The 26,065-nt window shown below is 38.9% G+C and overlaps 2 protein-coding genes across 6 annotated transcripts; both read left to right on the top strand.

Moving 5' to 3' along the window:
- The first annotated feature begins 25 nt into the window (after window positions 1–25).
- Window positions 26–12,143, top strand: rer1 (retention in endoplasmic reticulum sorting receptor 1). 5 transcript variants are annotated; one of them, XR_008570348.1, is made up of 8 exons: window positions 26–173; window positions 3,089–3,170; window positions 3,330–3,434; window positions 4,007–4,103; window positions 4,385–4,463; window positions 4,989–5,124; window positions 7,737–9,683; window positions 9,772–10,370. XR_008570348.1 is itself a non-coding variant. In XM_054775664.1 (8 exons), the coding sequence occupies exons 2-8, from the start codon at window positions 3,090–3,092 to the stop codon at window positions 11,169–11,171; spliced, it is 564 nt and encodes a 187-aa protein (XP_054631639.1). In that variant the 5' UTR covers window positions 26–173; window position 3,089; the 3' UTR covers window positions 11,172–12,143. The 5 variants fall into 5 exon arrangements, 4 of the variants coding, with proteins under 4 accessions (XP_054631639.1, XP_054631648.1, XP_054631617.1 ...); XM_054775664.1 differs by lacking the exon at window positions 9,772–10,370 and adding an exon at window positions 11,161–12,143 and having other exon boundaries at window positions 7,737–7,791; XM_054775673.1 differs by having other exon boundaries at window positions 4,079–4,103; window positions 7,737–10,370.
- A 1,581-nt stretch (window positions 12,144–13,724) lies between these two features.
- On the top strand, window positions 13,725–21,940 carry LOC129181011 (taste receptor type 1 member 1-like). Its single transcript, XM_054775595.1, has 7 exons — window positions 13,725–13,849; window positions 15,300–15,412; window positions 16,715–17,021; window positions 18,294–19,019; window positions 19,194–19,400; window positions 20,016–20,136; window positions 21,012–21,940. Exons 1-7 carry the CDS (start codon window positions 13,787–13,789, stop codon window positions 21,938–21,940), a joined length of 2,466 nt encoding a protein of 821 aa, XP_054631570.1. The 5' UTR covers window positions 13,725–13,786.
- Window positions 21,941–26,065: the final 4,125 nt, after the last annotated feature.

Below are 26,065 nucleotides of genomic sequence, written 5' to 3'. Positions count from 1 at the left end.
GTCTGAAATAGTAAATCGACGTGCACTCGATTACAACACCGTTGTTGGTGTTCTACTTCTTTGGTCTGCATACCATCGAGGCTTTGCGGAAGTACTGACGTGTACGCTTCGAACCAGTGTGGCTAATGTGACTAGCTAGGTAGAGCCGGGTAGTGACACAGCGGCTGTATCAGGTGAGATAATACTGACTTTGATCATTTTCATACCGTTTGTTAAGACAGAGGCGCGGGTTATATACAAGACACGATGATTATTTTTTTTATCGGAAACTACATGCATTACCAAGGTGGCAACTAAATAATGGAGTGATTTTTAATTGGCTAGCTAGCCATCTAGCGGCAAATACGTTGCCATCGTAGTACTATTTTCCGGAAGTGAGTTGTCACATATCGTCGGTGTAGCTGGTTATTGTAGTTCAATATTAACATTATGTACATGTATTGAAACTGAAATAATGTGCAGGGAACTACAATCCCAATGACGTGTTATATAGTGACCAACATGCATCGGAAATGGGAAATGCAGTTCTTTATTTGAAGCTAACGCACTGCCGACTAGGAAAGCAAAGCTTTAAAAACTACATCACCCATACAACTGGCAATTTAGGCCGGAGGTCGATGTGCATTTAGATGGGTGGTTAGCTATTTGCAGTGCTCCCTTTTCAAGCTAATGTGAGTAATAGGACAAATTACCAATTTTTTAACAATTAATGTATATGTTTTTTGTGTGTTTCTCTCGCTTCGTTAAGTATCACTATAGAATAGTTTCTGAATCATTTCTTACAGGGCTGGGATAGCATGCTCCATTCCATACGCTAACGTTAGCTTTTGAGAGTAGCTCTTCTGTGTCTGCAGTTAATTAGCTCATGTTGCATGAGTGTGGTTTCATGAATATTTGGTTTTAGTGGTAAATTAAGATAAACATAATCCTAGCCAGTTTATCTTCTCGGAATATATTGATTGGGATTCATGAAGTATGTCACAGTTGACTTGGCTTACTACAAAACGAAAGTATTTTCAAATACTGTATAGCTAAAGAAAATCTAATGATGGATTCTTATGGCTATTCTGTTCACCGCTTTAATCTTGTCGACAGTTCCAACTATTCTTAGTAAATAAATTACACGAGCTCACCTCATGACAGTTGAAAGACTACAACAATGTTGTGATCTCTATTATCCTTGGATAATTTTTTATATATACGCCTACCCAGGTCATGTGTGCAATTGTATTACATATGTTCAGTATTATGGAAGTACTCCGCGTAACTTGTCATAGTGTAACAAGTCATAACATGAAATACTTAATTCTAGTTGAAAATTTGTACCATCATATCGCGGTGATAAATGTGCTGTCCTCCTTCAGCTTTTTTTTTTTTTTTTTAAACAAAATATATAAGAACACCACACACCAACAAGCATATGTTATCAATAGTGGTTTAAATGAATAGATTACACAAATAAATGTCTATGCTGTATTTGTCATAATTTGAAGTTAAACTTAGTCAAACATTTTTAAAAAGTAATTATTGTCTGACCCTGAATTGGTTGGCATTCATGGCTTTCACTCACCGCTGTCAGGTATTCATGTAAATGTATGTGGCGCGTGCACGTAAGCAGTCTCAGAGAAGCAACTAACAATTTGGAGTCATTGTGTGATTATGGTAGGCTATACATTCAATGATAGCTAACATTAGCAGCTTAACTTTGCCAAATTGCCATTTGCTGTAGGGCTGGGCGATATATCGCTATTTTTTTAAATATCAGTATTTACTTTAAGCACGATATCAAAACCAAAGTTTAAAGTATTTTTGAGTTGCTGATTTTTAAATTTCCTCTTTAACTGGGCACCCCTTCATATTTTTGTTCTTTTGTTATTAGCTGAGGATTTGAGCATAGCTAAAGGTTTGTTATAAAAAGATTATATTTTGAAATTGTTTATATTTATTTCAAAAAGAGAATGGCCTACTTTATTTCAGAGGCTGTTTTTAGATTTTTTTTAAGTGCATCTTGCATGAAGCTTTAAAATAAGAAAAAAACACCCCCATGTTACGTATTTATTTTAATAAAACAACTTGACAGGCATGTTTGGCTTTGATTTTATCTAAACTCACTTAGCTTAAAAAATTGGTTAGCACCCCCCCCCATACAGCAGCAAACCAAGGTGGAGGCATGGGCCGGTATGAAATTCGGACAGTATGATAAGCTTGGGCAAACATATTACGGTTTAAAGGTATTATAACTAAAGCTGTAAAATGTGTTATTTTGAAATATCTTTATGGAAGAGAAAAGAAAATAGAGTCAAAACAGTCATTTTTAAACATAGACCACAATGAAAGTGGAACATATGTATTTAAAATAAATAAGAAAACAATAGCTGAAGTCTTTCTAAATAAATAATACATAAATAAAATGCAGTTGTCAATAAATATTTTCTTAGTAACAAAAACTAATCAAAATGCAAATAAATGCAATCAATGTCTCAAGGATGGCACAACATAAATAATTGATTAAAAAAAAACTCATCATGTTAGATTATTTAATAGTGGTGAATGTGCAGGTCACGCTTTTCCACAATCTTCTGTTTCTGGGTCATGTGACTGTTAGCAACTGAGATGTTGGTAAGTGGTGGTTGCTTCTTCAGCGGAGAGCAAACGGTTTATACCACTTATCCTCGACTCTTGTCTCCTTCTGAATCACATCTCCACATTCGGTGACCCTCTGTGAGTAATGTGTCCACTGACAGTTGCGACGACAGCGCGGCCATACTGGTGCCGCTCAGTGCTAAGGTGCTATCTATGCCTGACTTTTGGCAACACAGCAGACGCCTGCCTGTGGTTTCAACACATTAAAGCCCATTTCCGACTGCAAGGAATAACACAGGACGTGACAAAGTATTTACATGTAATGGCCGCGCTGGACCTCCACTTTCTATCATATCGCAGGAACAGTATGACGAACAATTATTTTGAAACCGTGACTTTTTCATACTGTGGTATACCTTGACACCGGTAACCGGACAATGCCTAGTGGATAGCACCTTTTAATTGCATAAGAATATCATTGCCCTTTTTTCATCTTTTCTTGTAGAATGTCAGAAGGGGACAGCGTTGGAGAGTCAATCCATGGAAAACCATATATAGTTGCTACTTTTTTTACTCGGATCGGACAGGTAACATGAGCATCTATCATAAACTTGTCTTTTTTAAAGAATGAAACGATCTAAAGGTGCCATTTGTTAGCTGTATTCTTGATGCAAAGCTACTGGCTCAAAGGTTATATTTCATTCTAATGGTGCCTTGCGTTTTTTGTTTTGTCTTCTGTGGAACAGATCTATCAGTCATGGCTTGACAAGTCGACGCCTTACTCTGCAGTACGATGGGGTGCCACGCTTCTACTCACTGCTGTATACATGATCAGAGTGTACATACTGCAGGTGATGTTTGATGGAGAAGGGGAGAGTATATTTATGTGATTAGGATTTGCTTAAGCCAACAGATAAAATTAAAGTGATACGTATTGGATTTAAATTGATAAATTTCTCTTTCGTTGTAAATTATTGGCATGAGTGTGCTATAACTATTGTGGCTTATTAGTCTTTTGGCTGGTGGTTGTGCCTAGATTTGTTGTAGAATTATTTATAGATATGGTAGCATTGTGCGGCTAGCCAAATTGGTGGTTGATTTAAAATTTAGATATAATGCATCTTTGGTGGAGTTATAAAACATCCTTTTTATCAAGAAAAGCCTTCAATGAATGAATGGCGTTCAACGGATAAACACTGTCCAATTGAAATAAGGCTGCTGTTATGGCATCCTATCACTTCTGCATCCCCTATTACAATTATGCCGCTTTCATTTCATTTAAACCGTGTCTGTAGATTCTACCGCACTCTCATACAAGTCCATCTGCCCTGCAGTTCTGCTTGCCTGTATGTGTTCACATTTATGTCATGGTTACTGACAAAGCTGAAAAAAGCTGTTAATTTGATCTTGCACTGCTTTTCAGGGTTGGTATATAGTAACATATGCCTTGGGGATATATCATCTCAACCTGTTCATTGCTTTTCTATCGCCAAAGGTGGATCCTTCACTGCTTGACGAAGGCAAGTACACTCCCATAAATTGAATCATTTATTTATGGTTACAGCCATGTTACAGGTCATTATGTTTGTAAAGCAAAGAGATCTGGTATTTATAATGATATTATGGTAATGATATGATAGTTCTAATTTCGAACATTAGCGTTTGTTCACTAAACAGTGCTACTTCTGATGACTAGACATTATTTTATTTGTTCAAGTCATAAGTGTATGTCTGAAGCTCCGTTCCATTGATTATCCACTTCATCACCCTGTCTTCTTCCATCACCCTGTCTTCTTCATAGACGAGGGCCCCGCCCTTCCTACGAAGCAGAATGAAGAGTTCCGTCCCTTTATCAGGAGGTTGCCTGAGTTCAAATTCTGGTGAGTCCGCCTCATACTGAGCGCATATGTCAGTCTCATCCACAGATTGATTAATAACTATATTCTTTCTTTAGAGATGTAGTATTTGAATATAAATCCAAAATATCTGGTTGATGAATCTGTTCTTATGAACTTATGAAAATTGAATCATTTTTCAGAATCTGTATCTGTATTTACATTTGTATTCCACTGTACATTTAACCTGTCCCACATGACCATTTTTCTATGCAAATAGAATGTGACCATGTATAGCAAAGCAGGAGCAGTGTTTTGCATCAGCCAGCATACAGTGGATACAATAGTATCCAGTCCTGAAACCTTTGATTGTATGCGTAACAATTCCTCCATTCCAGTTTTTTCCAATGAAGGTTTATTTAATGTTCTATGCTTAGTCTGACTTGGCTGCCCTCACACAATACCTGTGCTTAACAATCTGAGTGTTTTATACGAATTAACAACATTAAAAATATGAGTTGGAATTGGGGTTACAGTACATTGTGTTTTAATGACCTATTTTCTTGACAGGCATTCGGCCACAAAAGGCATCGTCATTGCCATGATTTGCACATTTTTTGATGCCTTCAATGTGCCAGTGTTCTGGCCCATACTTGTAATGTACTTCATCATGCTCTTCTGCATCACCATGAAGAGGCAGATCAAGGTAAAGATAAGACTTTGCACTCGCATGTATTGTGTACATACACTCATTATCAAAATTTTAAGACCATTTGAAAAATTGCAAGAATTCATACATTGCACTTTGCACTGTTGGATTGTAAGGAGAGTCTAAGTAGAATTTCAAAATGCAAAAACAAGAAATGGGAGGGAAAAAAAAAAAATTTGAGAACCTAATTTATTGCAAACAACCATTAAAGTATGTAAGACAGTCGTTTTAAACTTCTCTAAAGATCCTGAAAGTTACGACACAACAAAAACAAGTGGGAACAAAAAAAAAAAATTCACAGGCCCTGAGACAGAGGATCCAATTGGCTGTCCATCAAGACAAAGGATGATCCTTGGACCAAATGAAGGTTGTTACTGGTGCTGAGTGCAGTCCAATAACCATCAAGACGGCATCGTAAGCGAAGGGTTTTAAAAACAAAAATCGTTCTGCCTGTTTGGAATTTGCATGAGAGCACCGAACATAGGACATTGAAAGGTGGAAGAAACTTTTATTCTCTAATGAGAAAAAAATGTAACCGTGACAGTCCTGAAGGCTTCCAACGCTATTGGCATGACAAGGCGATCCCATCAGGGATGTCTCCCACATGGCACAGTGGAGGGTTATCTGGGATGCTTTTTCCTTAAATGGAGTAATGGAGCTTCAGGTGGTTCAGGGGCGTCACACGGCAGATGGCAATGTAGAGATGTTGCAGGGGCCATCCCTCATGACCGAAGGCCCTCATCTGTGTGGAAATGACTGGGTTTTTCTACAGGACAATGCTACTGTTTACAATGCCTGCCTGACAAAGGACTTCTTCCAGAGGAATAATTAGAACATTCGGGGATGGATGGCAAAGGAAGTTTACACAAATGGACATCAGACAGTGGATGCCCTCTGTTGAAGCCATCTTCACTACCTGTAGCAACATTCCCACTAGCCTCCTGGAAACACTGCCATCAAGCATTCCCAAACCAATTTTTAAAGTGATGAACAAGAATGGTGCAGCTACTTACTTCCTTTTTTTGGGGAAAATTTTATTTCCATTTTTGGTGGTGGGTTTCGGGTTTGTTGAGCTATGGTCACATTATTTCAGTTTAATGGTTGTTTGCAATGTATTGCTTACTCAAATTTGTTTTTGTCTCAGTCCCATTTCTTAAGATCCAACAGCGCAAAATAGAAATTCTTGCAATTTTTAAACTGGTCTTAAATTTGGATTAGGAGTGTTTTATCCTGACACTGTTAGTGTCCGGAATAGCATGTACTGCTTAGTGCATTTAGGAAGAAGTCAATTACATTGACAAAAACAGACACCATGAAATAGTGTTAAGTGACTTCTTGTTCAAAAGGAGAGGTCAGGGGTAACGATTTGCATTCTTATTTTATGTTCAATGAATTGGCATTCTTCCAACTTATGCCAACGCTCAAAACCACATTAGTAGAACACTATCAAATTTACCACTTTTGGTACTCTAGGCGACAAGTCCAGGGTGTACACTGCCTCTCGGCCAAAGTCTGCTGGGACAGACTCCAGCTAGGGATGCCCCGATAAGGTTTTTATGCTACCGATACTGAACATCCATGAGTGAAATCGGCTGACACCGATCACACAAGTGTACATTTTTAAATGTACTATTGGCTCAGGGGTCACCAACGTTTTTTCTTGTGAGAGCTACTTTTACAAAATGAAAATGGCCAAAAGCTACTCATTTTTGTAACATTTATTATCATAGCTTATTTCAACCTAAACAAACCGAGTATGCTTGTTTCACCAGAACATTAACAAAATGCTGGTATTCACAACTCATAGTTTGTATTTCAGGATTCATTTCTTTCTAGTGTTCTCAGATTATTAACTGAAAACCTGATTGAAAATTAGGCTTGCAGGTGCCTGATGTGGTCGTGGGGTACTCCCTGGTGCCTGCGGGCACCACGTTGGTGACCACTGGGCTGTTTGATATGAAAGGGAAACCATAAAATTTAGATAAAAACTATTTGACTTACGTTTTCAAAAGCACTGCTGAAACGTAGAGGATCAGGCGCCTTCTTTAAAGAGACTTTGAATGCAAGAGCAGCTTCACGGCGCTCCAGCAGGACCCCAGGCAGTCGGCAAACCCGGTTTCCTCCTCCGCCGATGACGGCCGGTCATCCATTCTGACGAATCCAACAACTTTTCGGCCTATCCACCTTAGATCTCTGATTGCCACACGCACATACAGGCACGTGTCCGCATTTTGGCTAATTAGCCGCCGTCCAACTGATCTGTTTGCGAGCCGCGAAAACTCACCACACCCTGCCAAGTGGCAGCCCCCCAAATGCGTGAAGGGCGAGACACGGTCGCTATAGGCTGGCTGCTGCAATGGGGGTGGAGCTGATCAGTGAAGGTGATCGATATTAAAATGCATATGCCAATACCGTGCTTTTTTACGGAAATCGGCCAATCAAAGCTCCCCAAATAATTGACCATTCTATGCATATCTCACCTGTTTCTGTTATGGGCTTTTTGTGTGCCTGTTTTAAGGTATTAAGTCTTGGCCATTGGGATACCTACTAATATGGGTCTTATTTACTGTTTACTAACTGGCTTTTTTTTCCTTCCCAATCTTCTCCAGCATATGATCAAGTACAGATACCTACCATTCACACATGGCAAGAGGACATACAAAGGCAAGGAAGACACAGGGAAACCTTTTGCTAGTTAAAACCTCTCACTTTTCTTCCTCCTTGTTTGTAATTTGCCTGTCACAGTTCATGGCGAGTGATGGGGTTAGATATTTTTTTTGTAATTGCATAGTAACATGACAAGAATAACAAAGACAAAGTTTTTTGATCCATGTCTGAAAGTGTTGTAGGAGCATACCAGCAGCACCGATCAGATTAGTCTGAAAATGTTGCCTTTGTCTACTAGCATTGTTGGGAGGTGGAGTTCTTTAGAGGGCTCTCAGACTAATTTTAGATTTGGCCAATGTTTGTTGAGTAGTTAGCGAGACTTGGTGCTGCCTTTTGCCTTTTTAAAGCCCACTGGGTAAGTACAATGTCACCAAGAACTACTGTACAACGGGGAAAAAAAAGATCTGCTACAGTTTAAGTTATTTCACTTCAAGTGAACTCTTTCAGTCATGTTTTTTGATTATATCTTCACCAACTTATTTGTAACGTGATATGTCAGTAGTGTTAGATGTAAAACAGGAAATATGAAGGCAACAAGACTTGCTAGATTGAATAATTCTATCTCCTCAAATAAAAGTGTGCTACTTCTCTGAAGTCTTATCAGCTGTCTGTCCAAGGTGCTAAATTTAGATTTGTGGCATTTCACTTCATGATAGACATCACACTTAAATATTTGAATTGACTGTCTTCAATTGGCTATTTCCGAAATATTTACTTTATATCATTTGATGTTTTGACTAGACAAGACAAGACAAGTCACACAAACAGGCTCTGTCCCCACACACCCATAGTCACTTATATTCCGTTATTTAGGCCCTGACCACACATGAACGAGATTTTTTTTTATTTTTTTATTTTTTTGGCGGGTTGAAAAAATGTGTCCACACTGTGCTGGATGAGTAAATTCAAACCAATCCATTTTATTTATATAGCACATTTTATAAACACTGTTTCCAAAATGCTGCACAGACTAGTAAAACCATAAATAATAAGAAAAAGTGCAAATTACTACAGTAAAAATTAAAAGATCAGATCAAAACAAAGCCACTTAGAACAGTAAAATATTTGAAATACGAAGTAGAAACTATGAAAGCAAATACAAGAAGTAGGTAAAAAAATAAGTAAATTAAATTAAAAAAACAAAATAAATAAAACTACTTCAAACTAAAAAAATAAAAGAGACAGAGGACATGAGCCACGCTGAGTTAAAAGCCAGAGAATAAAAGTGGGTTTTAAGACAAGACTTAAAGCGTTTTTACATGAGAGGGGAGAATGTTCCACAGCTTTGGGCCAACTACGGAAAAGGTCCGGTATCCCCTGGTCTTAAGTCTCGTCTTAGGCACCACCGGTTGGAGCTAATGTGCGCGCTGGAGTGTAAATTTGGATGAGGTCCGTGCCTGTTCAAAGCCTTAAAAACAAACTATAAAATCTTAAAATGAATTATAAAACAAACAACCAGTGCAGGGAGGCTAAAATTGGGGTAATATTCTCCCTCTTTTTGGTTCCTATTAAAAGCCGTGCCGCAGAGTTCTGGACTAACTAAGCGTGAGAGTAATTTGTGGTTTAGTCCACAGTAAAACGTATTACAGTAGTACAGATGTCACGGAATAAAAGCGTGCACGGTGGCATCCAGAATGGAAATGGATCTTTGAGTGAAAACGATGTAATACATAGGCACATCTACGTGTGGTGCTGTGAACAGACATGCAGACGAAACCACATGACACACCAAACTATAGAAGAAGAAAGAATGCATGCGCATAAGTCCGTCACCATTCGCTTTCCAAGCCCCTGAGTACGGAGGAATTACTGGAGGATTTCAGCTGAAACCGAAGCGGAGAAGCCGCACTCAGGGGCTATTCACATGGAAACGTTTTCAGGTTAAAATGGTAAGTATTTTATCATTTCAGCCTCTCCACCACACAGGAACAGCGATTTGGGTGACCTGAAACGGTATTTTTTGAAAACTGCTTCCAGAGTGGGAAAATCTGAAAATGACGGCTTATCGTTGCCATGTAGACAGGCAATACGAGAACGATGACGTCACCGACCCACCGCTGCCTTGTTGCCGTCACATGACTAGAAGTGAGTTTTGACAACAAGCCAACATGTCTGAATATTTTAAGTGCCATGACTGTCTGCAGTCAACATTCTCCCAGTATTTTCTTGTTTTATACTCCCAAAATAACATGTAATTCCACGAGCCTGTAATTCCAAGAGCTGAAGACAACGGATTTAGGCGCATCCACGCTTTCTTCTTCTATTGTTTGGTGTGTCACGTTCCGTCTGCATATGTTCACAGCGCCACACATAAGTGTGCCTTGTGTATTACATTGTTTTCAGTCAGTAATCTGTTCCCGTTTGGATGCAACTATTTACTAAACCAGCACAGTGTGGGCGCGACTTTTTTTTTTTCAACCCACCAAAAAAAAAAAAAAAAAAAATCCCAATGACGTTCCTGTGTAGACGGCCTCACAGAGATAGGTAGTGCTGAATGGTAGAATTTTTACTGCTTGAGTAGCAAGTAAAGAATACTCGTTCCAACTACACTTTTTTTTAACCAAAAACTATAAGAACGTCACCAGCTAGGAGATGTAACCAATAGTGGTTTAAAACAGCTTGAACAAATAAATGTCTATATTCATTACAGTGGGCGCAATGTACTGTTTTTGTGTGCTAGTACCCCCATGCAGTACCTAATTACGGCAGACAGCACCTTTTAATAGACAGCACCCCGCTGCATAAAAACATCCAAGATTATTTTTGTATGATATTTTTTTGCCAGGTAGAGACCTGTGACCCATTGAAAACGAGTCTGCAACCCAAAAGTGGGACCCACTATTTGAGAATCACTGATTTAGAGGACATTTTGCTTGAAATGGCAAAGTCCATGAATTTGCTTAATCTCAGATTTCAACACAACTATTGACAGCACCCTACTATTCGAATGCACCCAAATGCTGATAATGTTCATATTGGAGTCCAAATTGAGGTAGAAGCCACGCCAGTCACCCCATGTAAAGCAATCAAGCTTGGAGCACATTGATACACTGGTCATTTTTCATCTTGTGTTGGCTGCATTTGTGTTTGTCTTTATTTTTGGAGTTCCTTGCTAATAAAGGAATCCATTTGGTGGGGAGATATGGAATTTATTAATGTCAGCTCTCACTGATTGCTACTCCATAGTTTTCTCAGCACAGGAAAATCTTTGGAGAAGCTAAATTAATTCTTGGACTATTAGTGTTTCAAAGACTGCGTGCCATTTATTTGATGATTGTAGACTAGCTGTTGTGCTCATTTATAAGATGTACTTCATATAAAGTGGCATGTGTCATTCCAAGCAAACTGTTGTTCTTTCTTTTGCAGAGGACACATAAGAAAACTGAGATTGAGGGCTTTTATTATGTCAAATGGATGAAGTGGGTGATGATCACACAGTTTTTGGTATCCCTGATGATTTGTTTTAATATATATATTTTGTTTTTCAAAACCTTGGAAATTCCTGCCCTTACTGAAGTTTGATCAGCACTGTTGTAAGGAAACAAAACATTTTCCTGTAAAAATTTGTTTTTAAAGGGTTATCGAGAGGATTTGTACATATATGTATCTTTTAAATATGATATTTGAGATTATTTTTGTTTTTTTTCTCCAACCATCAAATATAAATTTGTTAGTGTTTGAAAAGGAATTCATCTGAAATTGTTAAAAAAAAAAAAAAAAAAGCAGAACTGGTTAATTGGGTTCTTGATTTGATGCATTCAATCTGTTTCTCATGACTTGCATGTCATTTTTTTCTTGTGCAACCGTTCAAAACTTAATTTTAACAGTTAAGTGTATTTTTTTTTTCACTTCAAAAGCTATTAAAAAGGATATGTACCTTGAACCGGTTGAAAATCTGTGTCTGTATCTGTATGTGCAATATTTTTTATTTTGTTTTGTAACAAAATACATGAACTGCTATATTTTTAGTAGTGAATAGTAGGTTATAAACGTGCCGATTTCACCAGTGACAGTCTTTGCATACATAATGTGCATTCTCCGACTGCCTTTTTACTGTGTAGTCCTTTTTTAATGTTTAAAATGAAAGACCCACAAAAAAAGTTTCCCATCACCGATTACTTGGTTTTAAGTTGTCTAATTTTTCAACCAGTAGTGTTGACGAGAACCTGCAATTATATCATCTTTGACCCCAATGTTGTTGATTCTGACATTGTATTAATTCTAAAAGGTTGAAGATTATTAAACGAGTAGAGATTTTAAATTTAACATGTTTTGGCATAACCCTTTACCTCAGATGCTGAAGAGAAAATGAAAACCGGGGGCTTGTTCCTTTTAATTATGTCTTTAATGTTCACCTTGGCGCCTTAAGGCTGGGTTATACTTTCCGCTCGGAAGACCTGTGTGACGTTGTACTCCGTGCGGCGTCTGCTCCCAAACTGCAGGCGGCAGTATATCAAAAGCACGCGTCTACCACGGTACTAAACTAGAGTGGAAGAAGTTTGCCACTGTTTACCTGACTTCCAACATGGCGACACTTGCGCGTCCACTTCTTGAAGGAAAGGAATTGTGTTTTATTTATTTGCTGGTACGACAGACTAGGATGAGAAGGTGGTCCACTCGTCCTTTGAATAGGAGTGCTGCAATCGCCCACTACAGGGAGGAGAATGTGCTTACAAAAGGCATGCTTAACACGGCAAAAGAAAATAAAAAACAAGCAACTCGACTTAAAACACAACTTGTTTCAGTGTTTCTTTATGCTTAAACTACTGTGCGTCATGGTCGGCTGCCTCACATGACTGCCGGTATTTCTAACAGCTGCGAGGATCTCATGCTCGTCTGCCATTTTTTTCCGCGTCTCCGTCTGAGTACTGTAGTTCGAAAAATTGGGAGGTGCGCGGAGCAGAATTTTACGCATGAAAAGGGCCGTCGAGGGGGCGTGGGTGCGTAAATGACGTCATCTGTCCGCATGGAGAAGCACGGACATCGCGGATGCGGAAAGCATAAAGCAGGCTTTATGATTTAAAGTCCTGTCGTACTGGCCACTATAAACTACAGCAAATGTTATCTTGAAATACAAATAATCTCCTATCATGCACAGCACACTTGTAAGAGGGTGTAACTTAAACAAAAATATGATGGTTGAACTATTTTTGGTAATGAGGAAAGTAGTTCTGGTTAGTTGGAGGGGCCACTTAAGTAAATAATTCTGCTTCTCAAAACCATATGCATTCAAAAAATACACTTGAATCACAAAAATGCCTCCTCGAAAAAATCAGACCTCTCAATCACTTGGCGCTATTTTCTCTGAGTTGGTATCACTGCACGCTACCTCCAGCTGTCAACTGTTGGGCACATTTCCATCACCTGTTTCACATTGTTTACTGCTGGGATAGTGAGAGTAAACATGTCTGACTACGAAACAAGTGATGGCGACATTTCTTTAGCACAAAACCAAAGGGATACATGGATGCCGAACTTCGTCGGATAGAGTTAGGACGGGCAGAGAGGAGGGATAGCTGTTGATGTGAGTAGACTATACTGCTCCATCTTATTTTGACTGCTTTTCAATTGATAGCTAGTTTTTCCCTGGAACAGCAGATCTCTTCAAAACATGTTTCTGTTGATGCACTACAATACTGATGGGGATGTCATACAACTTCATGTCAAAAAATCTGAACTGTCTCTTTAAGGTGAGAAGCACTGTCATCCAGGAGAAACTCTGGGTAGAACCGCTGCTCCTCCGCATTGAAAGGAGCCAGATGAGGTGGCTCAGGCATCTGGTCAGGATGCCTCCTTGGGGAGGTGATCAGGGCATGTCCGACCAGTAGGAGGCCTCCGCGAAGAGCCAGGACAGGATGTCGCTCAATTGGCCTCGGAGCGCCTCAGGATCTGCTGGGAGGAGCTGGACAAAGTAGCTGTGGAGAGGGAAGTCTGGCCTTCCCCGTTTAGGCTGCTGACCCACCAACCCGACCTCGTAAACAGTAGAAGACGGATGGATGAATGGATGAGTCTGACTCAAATCAAGTCATGTGACTCGAGAACCCCACCTCTAGAGGTTACTGATTGTACCAATTAGGCATGGGCCAGTTACTGATTTCAAGGTGTACCACCATATGTAAAAGTCACAATTTCAAAACCACTATTTTCGGTCAAACATTTCCTGTGGTATGAGAGAAAATGAAGGTCCAGCGGGCCACTATGGAAAATACTCACCTCCTGTGTTTTTCCTCACAGTCAGAACTGGGCTTCAGTGTGTTAAAACCATGGGCGTGGGCTGTGTTGCCAAAGTCGGGCAACTTAACATTACAGCGTAGATAGCACCGACGTTAGCTGCCTTGTTAGCATTGAACGACAGCGATGTAATGATGAGGCATCTGCCCTTGTGGAGTTTTGCATCCCATGGAGCACATGTGTCAAACTCGTGCCATGGAGGGCCGAGACACTGCAGGTTTTCTCTCCAACCAGTTTTTTCAGCAGGTGATTTAACTGATGAGCTCCTTCTCTCAAACTGAAGGTGTTGATCATTAAAATCACCTGCTTTAGTGACCGGCTGGAACGAAAACCTGCATTGTCTCGGCCCTCCATGGCACAACTTTGACACCCCTGCCATAGAGTGTGGATTTCATCTGGTCTATATGTGGCCTACATCTAACTACATCTAACAACCAAGAAACGGAAGTGAAACTTGGTGAATATCATAAACTATAGTGTGGGTCGCCAAACCAGCAAATTAATCCAACAGCTGAAAAACCCTTTTGTGGACAATTTGTGACCTGCACTTTCACCATGTTCTGAAATAACATAGCATTTTGGGGTTTTTAAAAATTATTATTTATGTTGTGACTTTCTTGAGCCACTTACTAACTGCATTTCTTTTCAATTATATTTTGCATGTTTTTTTTTACTAAGAAAATATTTATGGTGTTGTGTCTTGAGTTGCAGGATTCGCCAGACTGCATTAAGAATTTTTAAATTAAATTAAATTTAATTTTGTATTTGTTATTTATTTAGAAAAAAATCAGTTATTTTTAATTATTTTAAACATGTATGCTCCACTTTTACCATGTTCTATTATATTGTCTAAAATAACTTTTTATTGTCTTGTTTTTCAAGATATTTTAAAATAACACGTTTTAGAGCTGTAAATATAATACCGTGAAATTGTGATATTTTTGCCTAAGTTTATCATACTGTCACAATCTCATACTGGCCCACGTGTAGTACCAATATATAATACTGAAGCTGTGTACAGCCGATTTAAATATTCTTTGCATACAGATTTGTTAATCCCTCAACCTTGACAGATATCTTCCAGTGACAGTTCTATTCATGCATGTCAAAGTGCATGGAAATATTCACTGGTGGCTTTGCCATAAAGAAGCATCATTTCAGGCAGAGACATACTACTTAGATGTTACATAGACTTGTTTTTGGACATGAAAAGAATGTGGCATTTTCTTGTGTCTTTGTATCTGATCGGTCATGTTCTATGTCCACTAACTCAGTGCAGCTCTGCAGATTTCCACCTGAATGGGGATTATTTGCTAGGAGGACTTTTCGACATTCACACCAGTAGATCATTTAGCCACGACAGACCAGAAGCCATTGTCTGCTCCAGGTATGACTTGGATTTTTTGGTAGACAGTCTGTGTGTATCCTGTGTTAGAACTTGGCAAACTCGATCTAGACTGTAATTATCTATCAAAGTGTCTATTATTGTGGTTATCATTTGCAGTGGCACACCACGCTGAGAGCTATTTGTTATTGTATCCATTCCCCCACATTCCTGCTGTTTTAATGGGTCACTGACATGATTTTTCAACTTTGCTTAAATATGTTCTATATTGTTTGTAATTATGTTCTACGTTGTTCATTTTTTTGAAAGCGAACGCTAAATTAGTATAAATTACATTTTTGTATTTACCGGTGACCATGTTGGTCGATAGTCGTCAGAAAAGGGGCGTTTCCCAAGAGATGTTGGCGTAGGGACAGCTCTCATCTTAAGCAGAGTAACCAAACAGTCAAGTTAGCTCGTCGACTTCATTCGGTATAGTTTTCATCAAAATAGTAGTCATGCCAAAACATTGTGTTGCTGCTTGTTGTTCACAGTATCCGAGTGTTACTGTAAGTTTGTTTTCTTTTCCAAAAGATGAAGGTTTAGACTACAATGAACAAAAAAAGTACGATAGCCACCCGCTGTGGCCGAGGAAGGTGCATTGTTGTAAGAGGACACATGCCGTGAGCAGCTCTGGGTGGAGCTGTGGTTGTGCTGGACACAAAAAAAAGGCTCCAAAGAGCCCTTTATGCTCATTAAGAAGCCGATTTAAAACAATAATTGAAGGATGAGCAACTCCAAGGTAATTTACACTGACCATTTTGTGTTTGAAGCCGACCAATCTTCATCTCCATGTCTTTGTCATCGGACACCTCAGCATTGGACATGTAGTCCCATCGTAAGTGGTTCGAATAAATACGGCTGAATTCCATGTTCTGCAAGTTCTTTATTTCTTCTCCAGATGTTTCTTCCTCCTCGAAAACTCATAAAACATCGCTCAAATATTTGCTACAATCACTGTAAACATCTTCTATCTCGTCCATGCTCTCATGTTTGTTTACTCTGCCTAAGATGAGAGCTGCGCATTCGCCAACGTCATTTGGGAAACGCCCCTTGTCTAAGAAGCTGAGACCCAAAATGGCGGCCGCCATGTACCACAATTTAATTTTTACTAATTTAATGTTCGCTTTCAAAAAAACGAACAACGTAGAACATAATTACAAATGATATAGAACATATTTAAGCAAAGTTGAAAAATCACGTGAGTGACCCCTTAAGGCTGGTAGTGTAAAACTTCAATGACCCAGATATTGTGATACAAAGACATGTATTTGTCATATCTAATTTTATCTCCTTTCTTTGCAGTCATGCCTTCAGTCTGCCCAGTTATCGGAGGTTTCAGCTGATGAGATTCTCAGTAGAGGAAATCAATAACTCAACCAAGCTCTTGCCCAACGTGTCTCTTGGCTACAAGATATTTGACCACTGCTCGGTTGCGAAAAATTTCCCAGGTATTCTTGACCTCATTTCAAATGACGGCTTGATTCAACCTTGGAGTGAAATGCACCAGCATGTGTCTGCAACGTCCAAAGTAGTGGCGGTGGTTGGTCCATTTACAAGCACCGACACCCTGACTGTGGCGCCGCTCTTCATGATGGATCTCATCCCAATGGTGAATATGACAACCACTGTACTTTCTAATCTACAGTACTAAAACTAGGAAGGTTGCTGTAGATTAAAGTGTGTACTGTACTCCCCGCTATGCAATTACAGATCAGCACTGTGGAGAATCAGTCAGAAATGTCCTCAAACAATGATACATTTAGAGACAATTTACTGACAGGGACCATGTAGTCATCTGAACTTTAACCTCAGATAGCTTTTCCATCGTTTGTCAGACAAACAAAAAATTGCGTGTGACAGATGTGGTCACCAACTGGAAATGCTAAAGATGAAATGAATCATTGCCCTAAAATCCTTGTCCATCACAGCATAACATAGCAATATCCACATACAGTACAGTCATTCCTCGTTTATCGCCGTTAATTGATAAGTGAATTTGCGCAAAGTAGGATTCAATATTAAAATAAATATTTTCGTCGATAGAGCATAGAAAACCTGTTTATGACCTTCTAAATAAGTTTTTTTTTACCATTATTATAGCCCTGTAGACATGAAATAACACCCCTATAGTTACCTTTACACTCCTGCTATTCTTTGTTTACACTGCAGGGACATAAAGGATGACCAGTGCTAGCATAGCAAGCCACTGAGCTAACTAGTTATCCTCTCCAATTTACTTATTCTAAACTTGACAAAGAGTATCAAACAGAGTGGGGAAGAAGAACAAAGTGAGAAGCCAAAAACAGGAGGAGAACTTTTTCACTCTATCATGTCGGACCTGCCATGGCAGACTCCATGCAGTGTGAAGGTAATGTACTACATATAATGTCATGTCTCATCAATGTAACATTACTGACATCTAGTGATCAGAATACTACATATAATTTGTCTTTCAATATTTTTTGACTCATAATGGGCCATAGTCAACCATGAAACAGCAATCAGTTATTAATTAATAAAGTTTTGAAAAACTGTGATAGAGTGAGGGAGATGTTCGAACAAAAGACTCTAAATGGATTCGACTGTCGACTTAGTCGCAAATGAATAGAACAGAGTGTAGTAGTCCATGGAGCACAAAGTTTGGTGCGCAGGAAGTCAGTAGGTACAATCTGGCAATGAGAAATAGCTGCTGCCGTGCTTAAGAAGGTCCAGCAGGTAATTGCTTGCAGGTGTGCCCAGGAGTCTCCGCCTCCGCAGGACGGGGTGCACTGCAACCAAAAGGCAGGCAGGCAGGCGGAAGTAGAGCGACAGACACACAACGTGTAGCAATGTGTGGATTACATTGCTGTGAATGACAACTTCTCTGTTACTCCTTCAACAGGTCAGTTATGGAGCTGCCAGCTCGACCTTTTCAGAAAAAGCAAAGTATTCGTCTTTCCTGCGCACCGTGCATTCCAATAAAGACACGGTCAAAGTGATTATATCCATTATGGAGCACTTCAAATGGCACTGGGTGGCCTTCCTCAGCAGTGATGATGCTTATGGCAATGATGGCCAGGAACTCTTCATCAAGATGATCGAGGACAGCCCCATATGTCTGGCGTATACCAACAAGATCAAGCAAAGTTCAAATTACTCTGTCATGTTCCAGCAGATTGAAGTGCAGAGGATAACCACCATTGTTGTTTTTGCTCCCAAAATGGCTGCCGAATATCTCATTGAGTCGGCGATACTGGTGGGCGTCACCGGCAAGGTGTGGATAGCGGTGGAAACCTGGTCCTTGAGTGAGAAGCTCCCAAAGAGAAAGGATATCCAAAAAATCGGAACAGTTCTGGGAGTGTCTCAGCCTGTGCTGGCAATACCTGGTTTCAGTGACTATGTACTTTCTTCCAAAAGCAAAAGTCACTTTGACGATGTAGATAGAGGGCAGTTTTGCAATCAAGTTTGCAACTGCTCCAGCCTGAGTGCACAGGACATCGTCTCTATGGACCCTTCTTTCTCTTTTTCTGTTTATTCAGCTGTGTATGCCATCGCTCACGCCTTACACAATGTCTTGCAATGTGATAAGGACACATGTGACAGGAATAATGCAGTCTATCCCCACAAGGTGTGTATCATTTATTATCTAATTTTAGGATATTCTTGTTTGTATGTTGTAGATGAGTTTCTCTACCATAGAGTGTGTATTATGTTATGGTACAATAGCTCCTATAAATGTTAAATCTCCAATATAGCCATAAAATGAAGTGCATGTGTGTGACCTCACTCTATACTCCATCAGGTTCTGGCAGAGCTACAGAAGTCAAACTTCTCCCTTTTGAATCAGAGTATTCAGTTTGATGAGCATGGCGATCCAAAGTTTGGATCTGTTTTTATCGTCTTCTGGAATCAGACAGGTGACATCGAGGAGGTTGGATTTTGTAAATTAGTCTCCGCAGTGAACTTTTTCATTGATGACAGCAAAATTCGGTGGCATGGAAATGGTATGGTACGTTTTGTTTTTTTTTTTCATCACATTTCAAGCACATTTTAGTCATGACGAGAGTTTACAGTGTCAAATATAGTATTTTCTGCCAATGTGGTGACATGTTTTGTGCCAAGAGCGCTGTGCAAACAATACTGTAAGTACAACTGCATTAAAACTCTCTCATAATAAGGCATACAGTTTTCCATTGGGTTCCACTGAGTTCTAATTAAAAACATTAATATGCATGCCAGGTCAGTAGATGGCAATGTCACTTTGAGCAGTAATAGTTTCAAAATGTTTTTTATAATCTTTTTCAAGCTCCAAAAAGACTGTTTTTTATGTAAACAAATGAACAAAACAATAGTGTTTTTTGTGCTCTGTTGAAGCCAGACCTCGGCCTAAAGCCCATTTACGATGACATTTTTTGCTGTCACGGTTGCCATGGCAATTTAATTTGTTTTTAAAAAGAGACTTTTCAACATATTACAAGCCAATTCTTTATTTTCAAGCTGTCATTTCAAGGTAAAAATATGACATGTTGCTTTATTTTCAACAAAAATCAGCAATAAGAAAGACCACGGAACTGTTTACTTCATTTAAATGTATGTAACTGCTGTCATTGTGTGTCTTGTGCAGGTTCCGACGTCTCTGTGCGCTCAGGAATGTCCTGTAGGATTCGCAAAGAAACAAGATGGAATTCACAAGTGTTGCTTCACATGTGAGGAATGTCCTAATGGAACCTATGTCAACATCACAGGTACATCACCATAAAGACCAGACTCATGCAGGGTTGTTTAACTTGCAAATGCAACATTTCTATACTCGATAATTACCAGATTAATGGTTTCATTTTATTTGGACATACATACGTTTTACGTTGGTATACATCACATATTACAATTGGCAATTTCACATGTATTCAATCCTACCCCCTCTTTGTTACACATCACTTGCTAATACATTTATTCACCTTCGCCAGTTCCAAAACATAAGAAAATGCTAAAACAATACAACAATGTGTTACAATGAACTTGAGATTTGTAAATCAATATAAATGAATTGAATAGCACTCATAAAAAAAAGTATACATATCATAATGAAGGATGAAGGTAATAGTTGACACATACAGTCATGGAAAAAATGATTAGACTTTGTTTCTTCAGCTTATTGATTTATTTTAATGCCTGATACAACTAAAGGTACATTTGTTTGGACAAATATAATGATGAGAACAAATATAGCTCATAAGAGAATTTAATAGCTGATATCTAGCAACTTTCATAGTTTTCTTGATAATAATTAAATTCACTTAAGTTCTTACATGAATAGCTACAGCATTGTACCGCCAAAAAATGTAACTCTTATGAGCTATTTTTGTTGTCATCGTTATATTTGTCCAATGGTCCAACACAGTTTTACTTTTTTCTTCACAGATTTCAGTTGCTATACATTCTAAAATGTTGTCAATTGTTTTTAACCACTTTGTAGTTCAGTTGTTTGTGTACGTACAAAGCCACTCCTCCTCTACTTTTGCTATTCCTGCTCATATAGTTAATTCCATATCCTTCCAACTCAAAATCTATACCTTTTGTCAGCAGTTGACTGTCTTGACACGTCTTGTGTGCACCACAGATGATCCATACAAGTGTGTGGAGTGTAAGGAGACAGAGTGGTCGACAGCAGCCAGTACGTCATGCACTCTGCGACAGGTGGAGTACGCCTCATTTCAAGACAGTAGTGCTATATTGATCCTAACGGCCACCTTGCTCTTGGTGGGTCTGGTGGCCACCATGTGTGTCATCTTTGGTCGTAACTACAACACACCTGTAGTCAAGTCCGCTGGTGGTGTCATGTGCTTCTTGATTTTGGGCTGCCACTGTCTGTGCTGTCTGAGCATCGTCTTCTTCTTTGGCAAGCCCACCTACTTATCATGTCTCTTAAGGTTCTTGCCTTTTTCCCTGCTGTACTGTACATGCATTGCGTGTTTTGCAGTGCGCGCTTTCCAAATTGTTTGCATTTTTAAAATGGCAGCCAAGTTTCCCAAACTTTACAGCTGGTGGATGACATATCATGGGCAATGGCTCTTCATTTCGGGGACGTTTGTGACTCAGTCTCTCTTGCATGCTATTGGTTGTTTTTATTCTCTCCCCAAGCCGTATAATGACACACAGTGGTCTCCAGACAAAATCATCCTTACCTGCGAAATCAATTTCCTGACCACTTTTGGTCCTGCAGTTGTGATCATGTGTTTGTGCACTCTCTGCTTTATTTTCTCCTACATGGGGAAGGACCTCCCCAAAAATTACAATGAGGCCAAATCGATAACCTTCTGCTTGCTTCTGCTGACCCTCAACTGGATCATCTTTACCACAGCTTATGTGCTTTATAGAGGCAAGTTTATCCAAATCCTGAATGCTCTGGCAGTGCTCTCCAGCATCTACTCCTTTGTCTTATGGTATTTTCTCCCAAAATGTTACATCATCATATTTCAACCCCACAAAAACACACAGCAGTACTTCCAAGGCCTGATCCAGAACTATACTAAAACAATTAGCCAGTAAACACCATTATTAACACTCTTTCTTGTTTAGAACTAGCTTTGCTAACCAAGGTTAATTTAATTACGCTAACTTAGCATCATTCATTTGTTCCAGAAGGTCCCACTCTAACCGAAACGGATGCTAACTGAATCAATTTTTCCCATAAGAAATCATGAAAATCCAGTTAATCCATTCCAGAAAGCTAAAAATGTTAACACAATGTTAACAATATAGTTTTACAATAATAGTTTTGCAAAAAAAAAAAAAAATTTGAAATGCAATAAATGCATATAAATGATGAAGGAAAAGGATAAATGAACATTTAAACGGTCACTGACATGATTTATCAACTTTGCTTGAATATGTTCTATGTCGTTTGTAATTATGTTCTACGTTGTTTGTTTTATGAAAGCGAACGGTTTATTTGCAAAAATTACATTTATTGTTCATGGCGAACTCCAGCCGCAGAAAAGGGGCGTTTCCCAAGTGACGTCAAATAGTAGTCATGCCAAATCTTTGTGTTGTCGCTGGCTGTTCATAGTGTCTCAGTGATATTGTTTGTTTTATTTTCCAAAAGACGAAGATTTAAGACTACAATGAACGAAGCAAGTACAGCGAAGGAAAGACAAATGGACGCTCACCTTGCGTTTTGTTCTTTACAATGTTCATTTCACTGAAGACTGCTATGAAGGAACACCTTTACAAAAAGCACTTGGCTTGAAAGTACGGTATAAACGCATTTTGGATGCGAGGAGGCTATTCTTGATGCTATGCTTTACAGGGAAAAGGAGAAGAAGAACAACGTCAAAGTTGCCACAGAACAGAGAAAGTTATGTCTTATTTACATATTGCATTCTAAACACTATGCCACCATAGCAACAAGCATTCAAAGCTTTATACATGTTATAAAACATATTTCACAGCAATATGTTGACGGTGGGGGGAGGGACAGCAACAGTGACAAAATACACAATAAACAAGGCTCTGAAGACTCCTTTACGCTCATTAAGAAGCCGATTTAAAACAATAATTGAAGGATAAGCAACTCCAATAATTTACACTTCCCATTCTCTGTTTTGAAGCCGACCAGTCTTCATCTCAATGTCTTTGTCATTGGACACCTCCGCATCAGAAACGCTAGTTTCATCATCAGTGGTTTGAATAAATACAGCTTAATTCCATGTTCTTCAAGTTCTCTATTTCATCTCCAAATGTTTCTTCCTCCTCAAAAACTGATACATTGCTCAAGTCTTTGCTATAATCACTGTAAACATCCTCAGTTTCGTATACCGCCATGTTTGTTTACTTGTAAAGTTCGCCTGTGCTGACGTCACTTGGGAAACGCCCCTTTTCTGTGACTGGAGTCCGTCATGGCTCCTGCCATGAACAAAAATAACATTTTTGCGAATTTACTGTTGGCTTTCATAAAACGAACACCGTAGAACATAATTACAAAGAATATAGAACATATTTCAGCAAAGTTGATAAATCATGTCAGTGATTCTTTAAGGTTACTTTTATCCTCATTGAAGACGTGATTCTTTATGTGACTTATATGACACAATGCAAATATGACACCCATTACTCACTTGCCCAGGCAGAAAAAAAAATAGTTCCCACCAACCGTGTATCATTCAGGCTACGTTCACACTGCAGGGTATGATGACCAAGTCTGATCTTTTATGTGGTCATTCATATTACCAAAAAAATGTGACTTGTCAATGTAGACGCAATGCGTACGGGAAGTGGCATGCATGTGCAAATGCACGACGATCACATGCGCCGACATGTGTTTACAGTGGTTGCTACGGAAGTAAAAATTACTTCAATTTGTGCTCTCCTTGGCCCGTTTGTGGCAATTTTAAGGATTTTGTTCAACGGGAGTCAGCATTTTCTTAACCAGATTAACAATAAAGCAGGAAAGACTTTTGGCTATGGTGGTTTGTGGAGAACTTACTGCAATGTCTGTTCCAAGGAGCGTGTGGGTTTATGTCGGAGCCAGGAGTGCTGGGACGTTGACATGAGCCTCTTCACTGACACTTTTTAAAAATAATTTTTGGGTCAAAAGAATAACTATTGCCTAATTTGACTGCACGATTTCACTTGTACCTCCTGTATAAGTAGCAAGTAAAGGCCATTCTCTTATTCTCTCCTCTACATTAGCGAGCACCATTACCCAAGTCTTGGTAAGCACGGCAAAACGTGCTTTTCGATGACGTACAGTATTGGTCGGATATATGTGACCTCACTGATCAGACTGCAGTAGCTCTGATACAGTACATATCAGATTTTTATCTACATGGAAAGTAGACCTGAGTCGCATTTGAAAAATGGAGCCAAAGAAAGTTACCAGCATTTTGATAAAGAAGATGAGAAACACTGTTGAATTCAAGAAATAATTAATGACTGTGCAGAAAAGTGGTGTTGAAGAGGAAGCTGTTGAGCTCGCTGCCACATCGTGTCTTTGGGAACAGTAACTTCTTCAGTGAAAGTAAAAGTAACCTTAAATGTTCATTTACCCTTCCATATGTAATTTCTATGCATGTAGAATAATTTTATGCATGTAAAACTATTGTTCTGTTACTATAAAAGTTGTAAAATTAATTCATTCATTTATTATGTCTTTTTCTCAGGTCTCACGTGGTCATGTCAGGTACTACAATTTAAGAATGTTTTGGAACTTTATTAAACTGAAGTTGCGTCAGTCAAGCAAACTAATGATGGTGTCAGCACGTAGTTTATGGTGTCCCTGTGGAGAAAACTACTGCATGCATCTTTTGTTTAAGGTTGCATTACCATTGAAACGTTCAAGATTGTTTATCCCGAGAAGAGATCGGTCAAACACATTTTTCTGTATTTTAAATTTTTTTAGTGAAGAAGTTGTCTGGATGATGTCACAAAGCACAGTGCTAGACTTCTCTCCATCAACAAAAAAGAAATAAAGTCTCAAACTAGGAAGTGCTTATACTGATTTGCTACTCTATTCTCGAGTCCTGCCCACACAGGGGCGGTACCTTTTCCTGAGTGGATCAGTAGAGTGTGGCTATGCATTTGCATCTAACTGGCTCCAGCTTGTGTCAATCAAGAGTGTGTGTTTGTGTGTGTGTGTGTTTTCTTTCTGCGTGTGCAAGCTGAAGCAGGCTTGATAAGGTTGCCGGGCAACCTGTCTGCGCAAATTTCAAGTAACAGTGCCTTCATTGTTTAACTCTAAAATACTTCTATTTCTTTAATTAGAGTCAACTCTAACACTGGTGTGTACGAAAAGTTTGTGCGAGCTGCAATTTGCGAGTTTGTCCAAGATGGCATCTCGTGCAAGGCCATACTATGTCGACATATTTCTTAGGTTATATAGTAGCAATGCATTCTGTAAGTGGATCTTTTGCAGCACATATCCATATGTTGATTGTATTGTCTGTCTTATTTATAGTTCTTTTAAATGTCATTAAACCTGCTGAGTGAAAGCAATGGCCATTGGTCTCCAGAGTTGTGATATGACAAAGGTGTTAGATAGCCCTTGCATCAGATATGCACAACGATAATTGTACAACTATAAAAACTAGGGTTGCTCCGATCGGGGTTTTATGCTGCCGATTCCGATACCGATCATCCATGAGTGAGATCGTTTGATACCAAAAACGATCACATGGATTAACTGCACATTTTCAATGTATTTGTGCTATTGGCCACGGGCACTGATGGACAATTCCAAGGGCCCCTGGCAAATAGGAAATTATTAAAAATTAAATGTTTGGGCAGATTGACTTTGTTTTATGCCTTTATTTGTGTGAAATGATTTTTTTAACTATTTGACACAAAACTGAATTTAATGTTTTGGAGTAATACGAATACATGGGAAATAAGCTATTTTTACTAAACTATTTTTTTTAATTATTTTTTAGCTCAAGATAACGAAATTAACAGAATAAAATAATACAAATATATTTATTAAATAGAAATCTGTCCTGCTCAAGTTAAAACAGAATAAATTGAGTGTCCAGGTTGCAGGGGTCTCCAACTTTCATCCTTATTAGAGCTGTCAACTATTTGTGTTTTATTTATGACTGGCAACATTGAAATTGTACACTACTTTATTTACCAAGCAGATCGCCACTCAAACAGTGTGGCCATCATCTTTATGCTATTTTG

The sequence above is a fragment of the Dunckerocampus dactyliophorus genome, chromosome 1, assembly GCF_027744805.1.
Source record: "Dunckerocampus dactyliophorus isolate RoL2022-P2 chromosome 1, RoL_Ddac_1.1, whole genome shotgun sequence".
In the NCBI taxonomy this organism is placed as follows: Eukaryota; Metazoa; Chordata; class Actinopteri; order Syngnathiformes; family Syngnathidae; genus Dunckerocampus; species Dunckerocampus dactyliophorus.
Note: the sequence above shows the minus strand (reverse complement) of the source record. Positions and strands in the feature narration are given on the sequence as shown.